The sequence below is a fragment of the Rattus norvegicus genome, chromosome 7 (genome assembly GCF_036323735.1).
Source record: "Rattus norvegicus strain BN/NHsdMcwi chromosome 7, GRCr8, whole genome shotgun sequence".
NCBI classification, from domain to species: Eukaryota; Metazoa; Chordata; class Mammalia; order Rodentia; family Muridae; genus Rattus; species Rattus norvegicus.
The window spans coordinates 67,488,286-67,508,730 of NC_086025.1; the positions used below are offsets into that span (position 1 = coordinate 67,488,286).

At 45.8% G+C, this 20,445-nt stretch overlaps 1 protein-coding gene across 3 annotated transcripts in view; it reads left to right on the top strand.

Annotated features, from left to right (window-relative positions):
- Matn2 (matrilin 2) overlaps positions 1-20,445 on the top strand; it is a 149,628-nt gene that overhangs the window by 108,146 nt on the left and 21,037 nt on the right. For all 3 annotated transcript variants that reach the window (XM_017595223.3, XM_039080152.2, NM_001427155.1), the window contains exons 7-10: positions 3,387-3,509; positions 6,804-6,926; positions 13,728-13,850; positions 14,083-14,205. In XM_017595223.3, coding sequence (XP_017450712.1) covers positions 3,387-3,509; positions 6,804-6,926; positions 13,728-13,850; positions 14,083-14,205 — 492 coding nt within the window. The remainder of the gene's footprint in view (positions 1-3,386; positions 3,510-6,803; positions 6,927-13,727; positions 13,851-14,082; positions 14,206-20,445) is intronic.

Genomic DNA, 20,445 nt, shown 5'->3' on the forward strand with positions numbered 1-20,445 from the left:
AGGGTGCATGGGATTATTTCAATCTTTTTGTATCTGTTGAGGCCTGTTTTGTGATTGATTATATGGTTAATTTTGGATAAGGTACCATGAGGTGCTGAGAAGAAGGTATATTCTTTTGTTTTTGGATGAAATGTTCTATAGATATCTGTTAAATCCATTTGGTTCATAACTTCTGTTAGTTTCACTGTGTCTCTGTTTAGTTTCTGTTTCCATAATCTGTCCATTGATGAGAATGGGGTGTTGAAGTCTCCCACTATTATAGTGTGTGGTGCAATGTATACTTAGAGATTTATGAATGTGGTACCTTTGCATTTGGACCATAGATATTCAGAATTGAAAGTTCATCTTGATAGATTTTTCTACTGATGAGGAGTATAAAGTGTCCTTCCTTATCTTTTTTGGTAACTTTTGGTTGAAAGTTGATTTTATTTGATATTAGAATGCCTACTCCAGCTCGGTTTTTTTTTGGGGGGGGGTACTATTTGTTTGGAATTTTTTTCCAGCCGTTTACTCTGAGGTAGTGTCTGTCTTCGTCACTGAGGTGTGTTTCCTGTATGCAGCAAAATTCTGAGTCCTGTTTACATAGCCAGTCAGTTAGTCTATGTCTTTTTATTGGGGAATTGAGTCTACTGATATTGAGAGATATTAAGGAATAGTGATTGTTTTTTCCTGTTATTTTTGTTGTTACAAGTGGAATTATGTTTGTGTGGCTATCTTTTTTGGAGGTTGTTGAGAGAAGACCACTTTCTTGCTTTTTCTAGGGTGTAGTTTCCCTCGTGTTGTAGTTTTCCATCTAGGGCTCATTTTGTAGAAAGATATTATGTAAATTTGGTTTTGTCGTGGAATATCTTGGTTTCTCCATCTTTGGTAATTGAGAGTTTTGCGGGATATAGTAGCCTGGGCTGGCATTTGTGTTCTAGCTTTCATAGTCTCTGTTGAGAAGTCTGGTGTGATTCTGATAGGTCTGCCTTTATATGTTACTTGACCTTTTCCCCCTTACTGCTTTTAATATGCTTTCTTTGTTTTGTACATTTGGTCTTTTGACTCTTATGTGATGGGTGGAATTTCTTTTCTGGTCCAATCTATTTGGAGTTCTGCAGGCTTCTTGTATGTTCATTGGCATCTCTTTCTTTAGGTTAGGGAAGTTTTCTTCTATAATTTTGTTGAAGATATTTACTGGACCTTTAAGTTGTGAATCTTCACTCTCTTCTATACCTATTATCCTTAGGTTTGATATTTTCTTTGTGTTCCTGGATGTTTTGGGTTAGGAGTTTTTTGTATTTTCTTTGACTATTGTGTCAATGTTTTCTATGGTATCTTCTGCCCCTGAGATTCTCTCTTCTATCTCTTGTATTCTGTTGGTGATGCTTGGGTCTATGACTCCTGATCTCTTTCCTAGGTTTTCTATCTCCAGGGTTGTCTCTCTTTGTGATTTCTTTATTGTTTCTATTTCTACTTTTAGATCCTGGATGGTTTTGCTTAATTCTTTCACCTGTTTGGTTGTGTTTTCCTATAACTCTTTAAGGCATTTTTGTGTTTCCTTTTTAAGGGCACCTATTTGTTCACCTATGCTGTCCTGTATTTCTTTGAGGCAGTTATTTATGTCCTTCTTAAAGTCCTCTATCATTGTGAGATGTGATTTTAAATCTATATCTTGCTTTTCTGGTGTGCTGGGATACCCAGGACTTGCTGTGGTTGGAGAACTAGGTTCTGATGATGCCAAGTAGCCTTGGTCTCTGTTGCTTACATTCTTGCACTTGCCTCTCGCCATCTGGTTATCTGTTAATATTAGTTGGTCTTGCTCTCTCTGACTGGAGCTTGTCCCTCCTGTGGGCCTGTGAGCCTGTGATCTTAGGTGTGAGAGCACTACTGGGAGACCAGCTCTTTCTGGGCAGGATTAGCATCTGGAGTGCTGTCGGACAGCCTTAGCTCTGGGCACAGATGAAGACTGAAAGGATCCTGTCGACCAGGCTTGTTTTAAAGCCAGAGATCCACCTCCACCTTCACCTCCTGAATGCCAGGACTAAAGATGTGCACCAGTGCTGATGGCAAAATAAAGTTTCCTGGGTTTTTGTTTTGGTTTGGTTTTTTGTTGTTGTTTTGTTTGCAAGACAGGGTTTCACTGTGTAGTCCTTGCTTTCCTGGAATTCTCTCTGTAGAGCAGGCTGGCCTTGAACTCAGAGATTCACCTGCCTGTACCTTTGCTGGAATGAAAGGTGTATGTGCCATCACTGCTCAGCTGAGTTTTAAATTCAGAATATTTCTGTCTTTTCCCTTCTAGACTCTATGTTTCCTAGAATTTGATTATTTAGTTCAGTGTATAAAGCGTTTAAGTGGTTTAGAGTTTGATTTGGGAAAGTTTTCATCTATTTAATTGCATAAATTCAATTAAATGCTCAGCTATTCTCTCTCCTTAGCTTGTAACACAGTAAACAAAATCCAGTTCGGTTTTTTTTTTTGGCATATGTATGTGTGTTTATATGTATGAGCACTTATGTTGGGGTGGGGTGTGCATGCACATATTTGTGCATACATGTAAAGGCCAGAGTATGACCTGGAGTATCTTCCGTGATCCTTGTCCACCTTATACATCAAATTGAGATCTGAATCCAGAGCTTGCCAATTTGGCTAATCTTGAAGCATGCATGCTCTGGGGATCACCTATCTTGCCTCTGAGTTCTGGGATTACAGGTGGGCATTTATGTTGGTACTGGTATTCTGAACTCCTAATACTCAGCAGCAGACACTTTAGGCACTGAGTCATCTATAAAACATTTACCTCTTTTTTTGGTGCTGTTCAGTCTTGGCAGGCTGTGTCACTTCTTTACCACTGAAGTATTTCCTCAGACCAACGTGTGTGTGTGTGTGTGTGTGTGTGTGTGTGTGTGTGTGTGTGTGTGTGTTTTGTTTTGTTTTGAGACCAACTGTCACTATATAGTATTGGTTGGCCTTGAACACACAGAGATCTGCCTGCCTTTGCCACCCAAGAGCTGGGAATGAAGTTATGCCGCTATGTCCCGCCCCAATGTAGATTTAAGTCCAGTGGCTTTTATGGGAACCAACTCAAGGAATGTGCATGTTCACAAATTCCTCTGATATATAAATATTTTATAGAATCAAATGTCAAAAAGATCTTTGAGATGAGGACATAATATCTAGACATGGAAATGTTTTTGTTTTTGTTTTTGTTTTTGTCTTTGGTTTTTTTTTTGTTTTTTTTTTTTGTTTTTGTTTTTGTTTTTTTTTTTTTGAAGAGGCTCTTCTGGGTCAAAATTATAAGTTCTGTACTTTATACCCTTGGGGAAAATAGAGACAGGGAACCCTTGGTTTTCATGCCTCGCCATATTGACTTATTCATGATTCCCAAGACCTTGCTTTCTTTCCAGAGATAGACTACTGTGCCTCCTCGGATCATGGATGTCAGCATGAGTGTGTCAATGCCCAGACATCTGCTTTCTGCCGCTGCCTGAAAGGCTTCATGCTAAATCCAGACAGGAAAACCTGCCGAAGTAAGTGGTCCTGTCCTATTCCTCCAAGTGTTCCTGTCAGCTTTCCTTTCTTGGCAGACCTTTTGCTTCTTGTGTTTGTTTGTTTGTTTGTTTATTGTTCTTTTTAAAAAAGACTTATTTATCTCTGTACCTGTCTTCAGACACACCAGAAGCAGGCATCACATCTTATTACAGATGGTTTCGATCCACCATGTGGTTGCTGGGATTTGAACTCAGGACCTCTGGAAGAGCAGTCAGTGCTCTTAACCACTGAGCCATCTCTCTAGCCCCAGCATTTTGTATTTGTAATGGTTGTTTGTGTTTATTAACATCATTCTGTTCTTATTTTCCTTTGCCTCAGCAGAACCTTTTGTGGGACATTTTTCTAGAGATTGAATAGACTGAGTCTGGTCCTGAGATTTGCTTACCAACTCAGTCCATGCTGAAGCTACTCCTTGAAATGAGGGTAAACACCCCTACACCCCTGTCACATGCTCCTACAAACGGGAGAAAAAAAAAGACAGAGATGTGGCATAAAAGGAGCTGGTTTCTTCAAGTTTTACTAGATGGGGCACTTGATGACAGCTGAGTGTGGGGACATTAAGGCTCTGTTCTCTTTGATAGGAAGGAAAGAGGAGGGTGATACACTCAGTCATTGCAGCCATTGTTTCAAAGGCAACAGAGCATCAGCAGGATGGGGGTGAGGAAGTCTATGACTCAGACGTCTGTCACCTGAAATACTGAGGGGTAGCCAGCCACTGGAGCATCTACTCCAAACCAGACTTCTAGACTACATCTCTAATATCTGCAGATGCATATGCATACATACACACACATGCATACATACACACACATGCATACATACACACACATGCATACATACACACATAAACACACACACACACACACACACACACACACACACACACACGCACACACACACACGCCAGATTCTTCCTGAAGGACACCAAAGTGAAAGTCCTACCAGGAAGAGGTGATTGCCCTTTTACATTACAGAATCCTCAACAGTTCAGAGTGCTTGGGTCGTGTGGGTTGAGTGCAGACTTGTGGAATAGATTATGTATGAAAGAATGAGTGATGGAGCTGCTCTGAGATACATTATCCTGGAGAAATTATAGTGTAAACGGAACTTCTTGATCTTTGTGATTTCCTCACCACAGCATTTGTAGAATTTCCCAGAACTTCTGATTAGTGATGTATATTTCCTTCCTTCCTTCCTTCCTCCCTCCTTCCCTTGCTGTTATTTTTGGTTTGGATTGTTTTAAGACAGACTCTGGCTATGTGGTACAGGCTGGCCTCAACATTACACATATCTTTCTTTAACCTCTGAGGGCTGGGTTCTCCAGTGTGCACTACCATGCCTGCTAGGATGTCTCCCTGTGTATTGTGCCTGCTACTTCTTCCTAGCCTTCATGTGTTGCATGGCAAGACTGTACCATGTACTTCTGAAAAGTATTGTGGCTCATATGTGGAACTGAATCTAGACAAGTCCCATCCTGCTTATGGCACAGACTAAGTTCAACACTCTTTCTAATGAATATTAAACTTTGTGTGGTTACAGAGCCCATATTTTGAAACTGAGCCTTCCTTATAAAGGATAATTCCTACCCCCAAACCTGGATACAAACCCTTGAAACAGTCAAATATTATGAGAACCTGAATGAAGAGATTCAAACTGTGAGGACAATGAGGTGGAATATTTCCATTAGACCACACACCCCTAACATTGTGTTGGAGGGACAGCTTCGTGACCTAGCTGCTCTCTTCTGCACTGCTGACACCTTTGCCTAGGGATGACTGAGGGGCTGACTACACTGTAGGAAATCAGTTGCTAGTGGGCTCCTATTAGTGGATGAGGGTTTCTAGGAGATAATTAAATCTGGTTCAGCACAGACAGGCATTATGATAACATGCTTCCTGTGTTACTAATGGGGAAGAAATTGGCATGTAGCCATTAATAGAGACTTTGCTTGAGGTACTGCATCTCTTGCCAGTCCTCTAAGGTTCTTTGGACTCAAACCCTCCCTCCACACCTTGCTGGAGGATCCTGAAGAGGAGAAGCCTCACAGGTAGCCATTGTACAGATCATCAAGGGACGTGTGCTGAGAGAACAAAAGGTAGGAGAGCTGCTTTAAGACCCCACAAATAGTCCCTTTGGTAGGCCGTGGCCTCTGCCAGAGTCCCTAACACTCATCCACATGTTTGATAATGACAGCTCCATTTCCTCTTCAGCTAGGTGCCCTGCTTTTATATCCAGGAAAAACAGATTTTTCCTAAAAGCTGGTGTCTTTGTTGGCCCATCTCCAAATCCTCCTCCTCCTCCTCCTCCTCCTCCTCCTCCTCCTCCTCCTCCTCCTCCTCCTCCTCCTCCTCCTTCTCATTACATTTTCTGTTGTCTTTGCTGGGAACTCAGGCCTGGATCTCTAAGATCTGCCTGTCAGAGCTGCCCTTAATGCTTGCATCATGGAGGTGGCAATGCCATCAGGATCTGAGGTTGAGCAATTGCAGTGTGACCTGGATGTGGGCTGTGAGATTTCGGGCTCTGGTACTCAGGTTGGAGCTCGTTATTGCTGGAATAATACCCTTAAAAGCCAGTGTGAATTTCCTAGTTAGCCCGAGCTATGAGTCTTGAGGTCCAGTCTGGGAACTGCCATCCACATCAGCTATGTCATTTGGGCAGGCTATTTTTACTTCTCTGGACCTGGAGCTCCTTAGTGAGGAGTTTAGATTCTCTGCTTCAACATTTTTAACCTTTGTAGTAATTCTGGAGTTTCTTTCCCAAGTCATCTGACACTGTGACTTGATGTGTGATGTTTCTCATCGTTCCTGTTTTTGGTCTGACCTTCTTCATTCTCCTTGAACTCTTTATGAGTTGACATAAATAAAAGAATATTATGTGACAATTCTGGCATGTGACTTTGGCATACCAGACCCTACTAGATGAAGTTACATCCACTCACCTCCCTTTATACTGCTCCTCAGTTTATGGTTTAACCAGCAGTGCAGTGCACAGAAGGCATCAATAGCCTCACCTCATTTCTTGGCACTCAATTTCCTGATTCTTTTTTGCTGTATCTCCAGAGTGCAAACCCTTGAAGGCCAGCCCTCAGCAGCACTCACATTTACATTAGTATCTAGGGCCTCGCACTTGGCTGGTGGATGACTGACTGAATGATAATTCCTAGCTTGCCTTAGCAAGCAGTATCCAGCACTCTTTCTCCATGTGGGAACCCTGGAGCCCACCTAATAGCCTCACACAGTCTGAAGAGAGAGGTCTTCGCTTTCTCTCCTCAGGGATCAACTACTGTGCTCTGAACAAACCAGGCTGTGAGCACGAGTGTGTGAACACAGAGGAGGGTCACTACTGCCGCTGCCGTCGGGGCTACACTCTGGATCCCAATGGCAAGACCTGCAGCCGTGAGTGTGCACAGGGGAGTGGGTGCTGATGGAGTGGGGGCCATTTACAGTCCTTTGGGCTCATTAGCATCCATATCCTTCCAGAGTTACTGGGTTTCTTGCAATTTGCAAACCATCAAATGTCACTGTTAGTACAGCTCACTTTAAAGGTTGAATTGTGGGGTTGGGGATTTAGCTCAGTGGTAGAGCACTTGCCTAGGAAGCGCAAGGCCCTGGGTTCGGTCCCCAGCTCTGAAAAAAAGAACTAAAAAAAAAAGGTTGAATTGTAATGATCAAGAGAATCCATATGGGGTCTAGAGAGGTGGATCAGTGGTTAAGAGTACTTGTTGCTCTTGTAGAAGATCCAGATTCTGTCCCCAGCACCCATCTAGTGGCTCATAACTCTAATACCAGTTCCAGGGGATTCAACACCATTTTCTGATTTCCATGGACACCAGACATACATATAATACACATACATGCATACATACATACATACATACATACATACATACATACAGGCAAAATTCTGATACACATAAAATACATAAGTCTAAAAGAAATTTAAAGAGAGTATATGCTAAGTACAGTGGTACACTCTTAGCACTCAGGAGGCTGAGGCAGAGGATGGTGAATTCAAGACTAGCATGGACTCTAGAGCAATATGTCATCTCAAAAAAATTGGAAGAGAACAAGATGGGTGTGGGGGATGGAAATAAATAAATGTATAGGGTTTGTGGCAGTTTGGATATGTTTGGCCCATGGAGTGGCACTATTAGGAAGTGTGCCATTGTTGGAGGAAGTGTGTTATTTTGCACATGGACTTCGAGACCCTCCTTCTAATTGTCTGGAAGCCAGTTTTTTCCTGGCTGCCTTCAGATCAAGATGTAACTCTCTCAGCTCTTCCAGCACCCTGTCTGCCTGGATGCTTCCATGCTTCCTGCCTTGATGAAACTGTAAACCAGGCAAATTAAATGTTGTCCTTTATAAAAGTTGCTTTGGTGTGGTGTCTCTACATAACAATGGAAATCCAAATTAAGACAGAAATCAGTACCAGGGACTAGAGTATCACTGTATAGGCCTGACCATGTTTTTGTTTGGAGGAATGTGGATTTGAGGACTTTGGATTTGGAAAGCCAGGGAATGCTTTAAGTGGGACTTAATGGGCCATTCTAGTAGGACTATAGAAGACATTGGCATTGAGATGATTTGAACTCTGGAGATTGTTCTTACAATATTTTGGTGAAGAATGTTGCTGCTTTTTGCCATTATCCAAACAGTCTTCCTGAGGCTAAGGTAAAGAAATTTATATTTATTGCATTGACAAAGGAAATCTCAAAAAAGCCCAGTGTAGGCTTTGTTCTCTGGTTTACTCTCATGAAGAGCATTTTGATCAAGCATAGCCAGCTTAGAACAGAAAAATACAAAATGTATGGTTCAAAGAGTAAATGGGATACCAGGAAGTGGAATGAAGCTAACTCCTGTGTTTGAGGATATTAAATGGAATTAAGGAAGTGGTGACCTCTGGGCAAGGTTCCACCTAGCTAAACTTATATATTTGCAGTTGTATGAGGGAGGGTTTTATCACTTTAGGTGTTATTATGACCTGGTTATTGTTTTCACTTGGACATAAATAAATAAGATGTCATTGTGTGTCAAATTATCAAGGGACTGATTGTGATAGCTATTCTCAGTTTTCAACTTGATTAAGATCTACAATGAAAAGCTTAGGTTCAGGCATGATGGTACACACCTTTAATCCAGGAGACAGAGACAAGCAGATCTCTGAGCTCAAGGTCAGCCTGGTACAGAATAAGTTCCAGTTAAAGAAAAGCTTAAGTCCAGGTATGGTGGCACATGCCTTTAATCCCAGCATTCAGGAGCCAGAGTCATGTAGATCTCTGAGTTCAAGGTCAATCTACAGACTGAATTTCAGGAAAGCCATGCTTAAGCCATGAGGGAGTTGAAAAACAGAAATCTGGCAATACAATAAGGGGGCCATGGTCCAGCCCAAGAAAGTAGCAGAACTTGGCATCTTTGGCCATGTGGCTCTGGCTTTAGAGTCAAGAATAGAAGAGATGACTGGGGAAATTGAGGCTGGTTAGCTGGAGTTAAGAAATTAGCGGTGATTAAGAAGACACCAGCATCTAGGAAGTGTTTTCTGAGAGCACAAGGAAGCTGTGTTCCAAAGATAGCCAAGGTTGTACCTTGTGTTGCAGTTGGACTTGGTAATGTTTAAGAATCACCCAGATGATATTGGTTTTGAAGGCATGAATGGGGTCATGAAGAGCAGCTGAGGCTTGGCACTGTGAGAGGCCAGGGAAACCATTGGTGAAGGCGCAGCTTTTGATGGCCCAGAACTAAAAGGATCACACAAAGTTGAGCCTTGGCACCATGAAGAGAGCCTTTGAGAGGCTATTGGTGAAGTCTAATTGCAGCAGAAGATTCCAGCATATCGGAGATGCCAGCACCATGGGATGACCACTAAGAACAGCAGTAGCAGTGGAGTGGAGTCAACCAGAGCCAGACTTCTTCAGAGAACAGAACTGGAGAAGTGGCCCAAGCCCTTTGGAGGAGCCCAGAAGATTATGTGTGGATCCTAGACATTGGAACAAGAATCTGTAAAGTTGAAGTTGCCTTGGATATCCCAAGATGTCGAAGATGTAAGAGCTGTGGGACCCCTGCTGAGGAAAGCTGCTAGCATGGAGTTGAGCTAGCCCAAGAGGAAGAAGTTTGTTGCTGTCAACAAAGATGAATAGAGTTGGACATTTGAAGAGCGATTTGACCTCAGACATGGAGACATAGAGTTTGGAGTTTGCCCAGCCAGTTTTTTGTCTTATTTCAGCCCAGTATTTTCTCATTATGATGTTTTAGAATGGTAACATATAATGTTGGAGGTATGTGATCTGCTTTTTGATTTGATTTTACAGGAGATTACAGTTAAGTGATTAGACGAATCTTAGAAGAGACTTTGGACTTCTTACATTGTTGAGACTGTGATAGACTATGGGAACTTTTGAAGTTGAACTAAATGTATTTTGTATTAAGCTATGGCTAGGTATGGCTCCCATAGACTCATGTGTTGAACAAGCCTATGAGGGCTAAGACATAGAATATGGTGGTTTGAATATGCTTGGCCCAGGGAGTGGCACTATTGGAGGTATGACCTTGTTAGAGGAGGTGTGCCCTTGTTGGAGGAGGTATGTTGCTTTGGATGTGGACTTTGAGACTCTCCTCCTAGATGCCTGGAAGCCAGTCTTCTGGCTGCCTTCAGGTCAAGATGTGGATCTCTCAGCTCCTCCAACACCCTGTCTGCCATGTTTCCTGCCATAATGAAATTGTAAGCCAGCCTCAATTAAATATTGTTCTTTATAAAAGTTGCCTTGATCATGGTGTCTTTTTACAGCCATGGAAATCCAAATTAAGATAGGGGTTGAGGGTGTAGTTAAGTCAGTAAGTTGAGCGGTAACTTTGCATGCACAAAGCTATTGGTTAGATTCCAGCAATAATAAAGCTGGGAAGAGGTGGCAGGGGTGGGAGGTGAAGAATGCAGGCTGCTTAGAACAGGGCTGCTGGCAGTTATTAGTCTTTGCTATTAAAAGCATTTGCTCAGTCAGATAGGCCCAAATTCAAATCTAAGCTCTGTTGCATTCTATAGATGTGACTCAGACAGGTTGTTCTCCAAGCTTTGATTGCATATTTTTAAAAGTTAATAGCATTGATTCCTGAGATGGTTATGGGAAATAGTTGAGGCCATTTCAATCTCTTGGCCTAATGCCTGGTTTGTGATAAACATAATACTGAAGATAAAAGATAATAGTCCACATCACCAAGCCTGTGAGAGTGACTAATGGCCAGGACCAGGTTGGAGCGAGGAGCCAAAAGGGGTGGACCTTGGCAAACTTTCAACTACCCAGGCTGATGTAAGGGAAAAACTGGGCAACATGGGAATTTTGTGAAGCTGTTCCATTTTTTCCTTATATGAGACCCACAATAATCTTGGTGACACAAATACATGAGAAGTTTCAGGTCTTGTCAGCGGGGTGGCCCTCACTTTCCTTTTTTGAGGTACAGTCTTCACAGTCCCAAGCCAGCCAAGGCTAAGACCATGCGGGGGCTGTGCTGGATACCAGGACCCCGACACACTGAGAGCTGGGGCTAGTGGCCCTGGCCTACATAAGTCGTTCCTTTGTGCCTTGCACACGTATGCTATGCATCTGCTCGGCTCTGCAGACAGAAGACTGTGAGTGAGAACCATGTAGCTGTTGAACATCTGGACCCTTGACTGCCAGGAGGGGAAGTTTCACAGCTGAAGTATGAGATACAGAGCCAACCTGTGGGAACCTCATTCTCCTGTCTGATCCCAGAAGTCAAGGGACTTCTGAATGAAGAGGTTGATGCGAAAGTCAACACTGTGCTGTATACTTCCTTCTGGCTGTTGCTGGATCCTGTGCTAATGGGGAATAGAAGGAGATTTTCGTTCAACAAGAAGATACCTGGTTAATGGAGGTGCCAAATCCTGCTGGCCCTGGAATTAATCTGCAACTTTGCTGAACCTACCTTAGGCATCAAAGAGTCCTGGACTCCCTGACTCTCCCAGCATGCCTTGAGGAATCTAGAAGAGCTCAGATATGAGACCAGAAAAGTTGGGGGGTCTTTATAGATGTGTCAACATTTAGAAAATATAAACCAACTGCTTCTGTCCAGAAGTCCCCAGGGAAATTCATGGCGTTCTTAGAGAGCCCCAGACATAATGGCAGCCAACTCTTCTGAGGTGCTCAGTCCATGCAGACACAGTTGTGAGCACCTTCAACACCCTAGCTCTCACATGCTTCCCAACAATTCTGCCTGGTAAATGGCAGATCAGGATGTGAGCACGAGCCTGTGGCTCCTGAGACCCCGAAAGAGTCTGCAGTAGCTATGGCTACCAGTGGACTATGCAGAAGGCACTAGTCCTCAGACATGCAGGGTGAAAAGACTTACTTCTGTGGGCTGTCATGAAGTCTTCAGTGTCTGTCTGGCCAGTGAGGGTTACATTTTCTCCATTCAGTAAATCTGGGAGGCAGCCCATGGGGCTCTCTGTGGAAGCTGTCCACCATAGCTGTGTGTTCCCTGGCTTTCCATTCTCCCTGCCCAAGGAACAGCTGTATGATGTTCAGATGCCAGAAGAGGCCACACAGCAACTGAAGCTTTTATTTTCTGAATCTGGATGTCCTGATTAAGAGAGTTTTTTAAATTGACTTTTAAATTTTCAAATAGAAATGAATTACACAGTAATTCTCTCTAAGCACTACTTAGTATTAATAATAATAGCTATTCATTAAGTGGTTGCTATATGCCAGCCACTGGAGGGCCTTAGGTGGATCAACTCCTCTGACTTTGTGTTATTACCAGTAAGAAATTGCCAGGTGTCTAGGGGAGATAACCATTAGTAAACGGTTTTGCAAGCCAGGGGTCTGAGTTCTACATCCATTACCTAGGTAAGAGTGGAGATGTGTCACCATGCATTGTGGTCTCAGCACAGGGAGGGTAGAAACAGAACAGTGTAGGCTTGAGTTTTTTCAAAACCCATTTTGATAAAGGTTCTTAAATGCTTCAAGCCCCCTTCTAGCCCACCAAGCAAAGGTAGGGGAGAAGAAAGGTTAATAAGAAACGGGAGAGGTGGAGCTGTTTAGAAGTAGTTCTTTGGGGTGATTCCAAACACAGATCAGTAGCAGCAATCCAGTCCAGTCAGCAAACACCAAACATGAATCAGCAGCAGCGGCTCGATCCAGAGGAAACCACAAGGCTCTGCCACATTAGTACGAGTCCTCTCAAGTGTCAGGAAGCAAGTAGAACACCATGAGAAGCTCTTTGGCTCTTTTCTATGAAGTCAGGACAAGGGAAGATCAGCAGAGACCTGCAAAGCGTTACAAGGCGAGTTACCAGTGGGGGTTTGTTGGGTTCTGCTCATACTCTTCCCAAACATCACAGCGTCCTCTCACATGTCTGCTTCAGCAGAACATCCTCTCATAAGACAGTTTCCAGAAGAGCATCACATGACACAACCGAGTTTCCAAAGAAACCAGAAATTTCCACTTGAGAAAGGCTCCTGTTAGTCAGGCAGTCTAGCCTAACTGTTGGTCTCCAAGCTAGTAAGAGAGTCCCTGTCTAAAGGAGGTGGACTACATTTCCTAAGAATGATAAAGTGGCCCCCACAAGCTCATAATGCGCTGTACCATATGTGAACACACAGAGTCAAGGGAGGCATAGAAAAGAAAAGGGACTGCCATCACCCCAGGGTCACGAGGTCACGGTGCAGAGAGGCTAAGTGTGACCCACATCCATAGCAAGGACGTGGGAATCAGACCTGACCTAGTTTGCTTCTCTGCTGCTGGGATAAACTCCATGGCCAAAAGCAGTTTGTTTCGGTTTACACTTCCAGGTAACAGTGTGTGACTGAGGGAACTGAAGGCAGGAACTGAGGCAGAGACCACAGAGGAGCTCTGCTTACTGCCTTGCAACCAGGCTCACAGTCAGCTTGCTTCCTTATACCACACAGGGCTACATTCCTGGAGGTGACACCATTCACAGTGGGCTCCGATCAGCATCAAGGACACAGCATACACAGGCCACTTTTGGGGAGACAATTTCTCAGTTGAGATTCCCTCATCCCAGACGACTCTAGGTTTGTGTCACTGACATGGAGCAAAGCCGATGTCTCAGCGAGCACAGTACCATCCCCGTGGCTGCTGTTGCCGCCAGGAAGGCTTTGCTTAGCCTTACTCAGTGGCATGTGGGCACCTGAGTTCCTTTGTGTTTTTGGATTTGTGACCGCTGCAGGGGTGGACCACTGTGCACAGCAGGACCATGGCTGTGAGCAGCTGTGCCTGAACACGGAGGAGTCCTTTGTCTGCCAGTGCTCCGAAGGCTTCCTTATTAACGATGACCTCAAGACCTGCTCCAGTGAGTCCCCCTTTCACCTTTCTGCAGGGAAGGGTTCCCAACAGAGTGTATAGACAACGCAGAGAACAGCATGTTCTCCTCTGCCTTTTCTCTCTCCCCCACAGGGAGACTAAGGGGAAATCTGCTGGGGACCACATGTTTTCAAAGGCAGTAAATGTTACTTGTCACCCACCACAACCCAGAAGGCTGGCTGACACAGGCTCAGGAACCTCACTTGGCTTTGGTCTTACAGGGGCAGATTACTGCTTGCTGAGCAACCACGGTTGTGAATACTCCTGTGTCAACACCGACAAGTCCTTTGCCTGCCAATGTCCTGAAGGTCACGTGCTCCGGAGCGACGGGAAGACCTGTGCAAGTGAGTCTCATTATATCTGAGATCCTAGGACAGACAGGCTCAGCACAAGCTCTTATGGGTGCCAGTGGGCTGCTGACATGGGCGTACCTGAGCGTCCTCCCTCAGGCTTCACTGGGATCCTGGTCATGTGTGTGCCTGTATCTCGAAGCCATTGGTGTTCTGCCCAAACTCCTGGAAATGGCCCTGCCTTGCCAGCATTAGAAAATAGGCCCTCGGTTTTGGCATGCTGCGGTGGTTTGAGTTGTGGTTTTTTCGAAGTTAGGTTCAAATTTGGTTGCCATTGTGATACATTGGAGACACGGAGTTTTTCCAAGGTGATTGTGCTGGTGGGACAGATTAATGCCTTTCTTGTGGGAGTGGGCTGACTATGGAGAATGAGTAAGTACAGCACGGGACCAGTCCCTCTGTCCCCACCTCTTTTGTACATAAGTCCTCACTGTGTTTTCCCACGATGAGATGAAGCAGGACGAAGTCCTAACTTCTTAAGCTTCTTTTCTTCCAGGTCATTCTATCCAGGTGCTAGGGTATAATCCAGAGCACAGACTAAGACACTCTCAGCTCTACCCCTAGCCAGTCACCTGCGACCCACAGTACAGAGACTGGCTGACTGCCAGCTGGCTGCATGCCAGGGGCTGAGCACTGTGCTAAGCACATGCTGTCATCATACGCCAGGGACAGACTGATGGCTGCAGCTCAGACTCAGGGAAGAGGCCAAGATGGCCTTCTATTAAGTAGGGTCTCAATCTGTGTGGGACCCCAGTTAGCTCTGAAAGGGAGATATCTGAGAAATCCTTTGCCTTCCCTGAGCCCTGTCTGTCACCTTAGCACAAGGCCAGGTTGGCAGTGACATTATCTAGGTTTATGTTTCCTTATAGCTGGCTTTAACTCCTTTCTCCATTTAAACAAACAACCAAACAATAAGAATCCAGATTCTTTCACTGGGCAGTCGTGGTACATGCTCTATCCCAGCATGAAGGCAGAGGGCAGAGGCAGGAGGATCTCCATGAGTTTGATGCCAGCCTGGTCTACAGAGCCAGTTCCAGGACAGCTAGGGCAACACAAAGAAACCCTCTCTGGAAAAGCCAAAACTATTTGAGGCTCCCTCGTCTCTTCGACTCATGAATGTTGTGCTTTCTGCCCAGCGCTCCTATTTCTACATAGACCAAGATGAAGGGCTTAGAACGGTTTGAGAGAAAGGTTTAAAATAGAAAAATGGAAGCAAAGACCACACATTGCTTTCCCCAGCCTTTCTGGTTGTAGGACCAAGTTCCTTGGCTGCTGGCACAGCTGAGGGTGCCGCGGTCATCCCCCTGCTCTCTGTGTTCCCAGTTCACACGGGCAGATGAGCTGCCTGTACAGCTGTGCAGCCATAACTGCACTTCCTGTGAGGAAATCGTTTCCCAGTTTGGGATGGATTCTTGGATCTTGGCAAGTAGGTTGTCCATGTTGCTGCTTGCTTGTTGATCTCTGCCCGGATGCCTTGCAGCCAACTCTAGTAGGGCCTGAGCACAGGGGGTGTAGGAAAAGGGTGGGTACGTTAAATACCATCTATACTTGCCTGCCTGCCAAAGCCGGATGTGAGGGGATTATGGTGAATACTCCAGCATCTAGGGTTATTTCCCTCCTTTGTTTTCCTCGCTCTGATAAGCAGGAGCCGAGTGTGAGACGATGGCACGACTTCCCGAAGCATATGCAGACCCTTCCTTCATCCTCCTGCCTCTCACCTAATCAGACTTTAGCTTTCACTGCCCTTAAACGTTGCCTGTTGTCTCAGTTAAAGTGTGTTTGTAACTGAGGGAATGGTGTCATCGTCTATATGAGTGTAAGTCCAACAGGGGTCTAAATAAAGAGCCAACAAGCAAGTACAAGCGAGCTTTATGTCTGGTTGGGTGGTTCTGAGAACATGGGAGGTAACCCAATGGGTTGCAGCGTACCTCAGAACACATGGGACAGGAGCGTTTTACCCACCAGAGCTGTTCCCCTAGTTGAAGACTTTCTGTCCGCTCCGAAAGTGATTCCGTGCAGCTGCTCCATCCTGTGATCAAAGCCTAGGTTTTCACTGTGGTCACAGCTAGTGAGGTTGGGATGACTGTGCCTCTGCCCCATGCCAGATGACACAAAGCCAGAAAGCATGACTGTACCTCTTTAGTAAAGTCTGGTGGACTTTGTTAAAGTAAGCCAGTGTGGGCCAGGCCTCGCTCAACACACAAGGAGCTCCTCAGCCTTTAGACAACAGATGGTTGGAAGAGCCCATCACTCATCCTGGAAGGCCCTGACGTGTAGATCTAAGTCCGAGTTCCTGGGTCAAAGCAGGTGCTGGCTGGCATGAAGCCTACCGAGGGAAATGAGGAGCCCCTCTTCTTCCAGCCACAGCTCAGGGGCCTCTTTCCCTCAGTTTCCCTTTAAATGCAGCCTGTACAAAATCAGCACAGTGCCAAACAAGACTCCACGGGCACAGTGTGCACGGAGTACTCAGCCTGCAGCCTTCAAGCCCTTGGGAGGCAGAGGTCAGAGACCAGGCCTTACCTGGAGTTCCCAGGGCCCAGTCTAGCAAAGTGAAACGAGTGGGTTAGCGAGTGAGCAGAGACCGGCTCTCTCTCCTTTGACTCCACACTCAGTCTCCTGTAATGGCTCCCTACTGCCTGCCAGGAATAAAATTCAGTGACAATCCTTGATAAGCAGTGTGGGAGAGCCCCCTGCTCCACCTGTGAAGGCCTTTCCCTCACAGCTCCCTGTGCTTCAGCTAAAGGAGTCGCTGAACAAAGGCTCTTCTCTCTCCATTGAGGACCACCACCCTTCCCCAGCCTTTCCCACCGTGCGTACAGAAACCCAGCCTATCACCAGAGTGAGCCCCACGGAAACTTCCTCCTCCCTAACCACTGGGTGCCAAGCTCCTCCTCCCACCCCTGGACACCGTGTACACATGGGAGAATACACACAGAGTATACAGAGTATGGATCTGGGATCCAAAGATCCTGATTCACACTTCTAACTTAGGCAAGAAAGCTGGCCCTCCTGTGTGTCTGATTGCTCACCTTCAAACTGCGAATGATTATTCCTGCCTCTCAGGGTCCAAGTGAGACATATTCAGAGACATGTTTTGAAAATGTGTAGTGGACCTTAAACCATATGGCTCTCCTGTTAGGGTCTCACCCCTCAGCTTTAGCCTGCTCTTCACTGAGAGGCCCAAAGGGAGAGCCCTGTATTGGTATCTGGAGACCCATCTCTCAGGGACAGGCACAGGCATGCTCTCCTTGCAGGGCTCAGAAGTCAGCAAGCTCAGGAGTTCACACACTGTCCTAGAAGAAGCCCTTCTTTCCAGCTGTGGAGGACACTGCTTGTACAGGAGCCAGAGCCTTGAAGCCTCTGGGATCCAGCTGGCCACACTCCCAGTCCATCTACCACAGACTAACATGAAGAACCTCTTCAGCCTCAATGTTCTGCCCCTGCCCCACCCCAATCCTAGTTGTTTAAGTCTGCTCTGAAAGCCATGACAAAATACCACAGACTGTATATTGTTTTCTAACCACAGAAACATCCTTCTCATAGTCCTAGAGGCTAGAAGTCTGAACGCAGGGCGCCAGCATGGTAATGCTCTGGTGAAGGCTTTCCCCCACCTGTGACTGTGTCCTCACGAAGGGAGAGGGCTGGAGTCCGGGAGTGAATGAATGAGCTCTTTGGTGTCTTTTAAAATAAAAGCACTAGTCCTGGGCTGACAAGATGACTCAGTAAAGTGCCTGCCCTGCCAGCCTAGTGAGCTGTTTAAGCCAGAGAATGCACATGAAGGTGGGAGAGAACTGACTCCAGAGTGCAGCATAGCACCTGAGCTCCTGATCATATCATACACGGAGGAGGAGGAGGAGGAGGATGACGGTGGGTGATTGTGATGGTGATGATGGTGGTGGTGTGGGTGGTAGTGGTGATAGTGGTGGTGATGACCATGGTGGTGATATGTGAATGCTTCTTAGTTTAAGAAAAGGCTTCTACAGGGGCACCAACGGGTCAGCTGCCCCCATTGAAACCATCATGTTTAGCTGTTGACCTTCAGTTAGTGACCTTCTTGGCAGACTACCCATATGACCATCTCCTCCTGAGGTCAGTGTGTTTCAGTTGCATTGTATGTAGAGTTCAGAACCAGGCAGGAGTTGCTATCTGTCATTGTTGACAGTCTGACTACACTGGACATGTTTCCCCACAATTCCGGCAACCCCCACCCGACACCCACCGCCTGGTTTATAACTTAGATGTGGGAAGCACACTTTGTGTCAGTGTACAGGACGCTACAAAACCTAAGCTCTGCTGTGCAACCTCTAGCCATCCTGACCACAGAGGGCAGACCTCATTCACAAAGAGACCTTAATTAAATGTGACCTGGGAACAGAAAAGGGAAGGCATGTCTTTGAGTGGGAGATGTTTTTGTCCTGCTTCCTGAGACTTCTTAGGCCTTTTAAGTAGACCCTGTTCTACTTCAGCATTGATTAGTAACTGAGTCTGACTCATCTCCTTGCCCAGGCAGGAGTCTTAATATCTGCTTAAGCACTTGTTCATTCGTCCTTCTCCTCTCGAGTATTTGCCTATGGTACACCCGGTGCTGGTGGTCCCTGGGACTGACCTAATTCAATGTCTGCCCCAGCAGTGGTTAAAGTTCCTCTGGAAGAGATATTTAAGATGTGTCAGCCAATCTGTTTGGTGACCACTGGGATGTGGGCAAAATGGCCACAAGAGATGGAGTAGGGAATCCCAAGACTCAGGAAAGATGTAAAATGATGCTAGACACTCAATCTGAGGAGTCAGCCATAGGTGCAACCCATTCGCTCCCCTGACATGGGCAGCATCAGTGCATGATCCCGACAGGCCAGAGGGAGGGCAATAGGCTCCATGCCAGAGGGAGCCACGGGAGCAGGTGTGACTTGTCACCTGGAGCACGAGAGTGACAGGAAACTTTCTGGAGCTTACCTTGAGCCAACTATTAGTTTGTCTTCCAAGAACCTTACCAGACTGATTAGCCCCCATAGAGCTGGGAGGGAATGGGTCTGTGACCTACTGTGGTCAGTACTAAGTACTGTGCTAAGACAAGTCACCTCTTCAGGTTAAGGAGCCTTGAGACAGTCACTTCTGCTCGATGGCTATCAGTTTCCTCATCGCTAAAGTGGGGTTGGACCAGCATACTTCCAAGGCCTATTTTAGCCTCTAAATATAAACAGTAGTGGGCACAGGTCTTTGTTCTACAGATGCTTGCTAAACAAGAACAGTCATGACTGGAGTGCACACCATTTCCCCAGGCTGGTGGCAAGTTAGAGACGGTGACTGAGAGGACACACTCAAGTGCTTTCCTGTAGCAGAGTATCATTGGCCCTGGGAGAAGCTGAGGCCAAGATGTTTTCCAGAGCGGGTAGGTAGGTAAAACTAGGGTCCCTTGCAGGGCAGAAAGTGAGTTCAGGGCTCACTTAGCAGTCTTTCTCTTATGGCATATGGTCCTTGGAATTCCTAAGTGACCTCACACACCCCTTACATGCAGAAAGTGGGCAGTGTGACCAACAAGTGAGAAGTGTTCTGCAAGTCTGTTGTGGAGGAAGAGTGGGGAGCCTGGGAGTGGGGAGCCCAGCTGACTCCCAATACTCTCCACCCACAAGGCTGCCATGGAGGAAGAGTGGAGAGAGCCCAGGGGTGGGGAATTCACTGATTTCCAACACTCTCCACCCCGAGTTTTCTTTGAGAACACTCACCAGATCTGATGATGTGGATTTAATTACCGCAAGTTTTAGAGTAGAAAATTGAGAAAATGTTTCCTCTTACACAACACGCCTTTACTGGGGACAATTATATGCCAGGCAGGAAAGGTGCTGGTGATAGAAGAAAATGATAGGTATGTTCTGTGAGCTCTTGGCTATCATGGCCCATTTAGACACAGCCACACAGGATGTGGACATAGATTCCCCCAAAATGACATATACAGGTTGATACTGCCCCAAAAGTGAGACACCTGAGGCTTTGAGATCTGTGATCAATCTGCAGTTCATGAGGGAAAAGAGGGAAAGGGCTCAGAGGAGGAGACCCTGGGGCAGGAAGGAGACTGCTGGGAGATGGGGGAGGAAGGGCTATGGGAAGCAGGAAAAGTGGGCTGATGAGACTGGAAGGCAGGTGTCCCAATCTTACTAAAGTTTTCAAGTCTTAGCATCATCAGGAAGTACAGAGGACTGGAGAGATGGCTCAGCAGCTAAGAGAACTTGGCTGCTCATC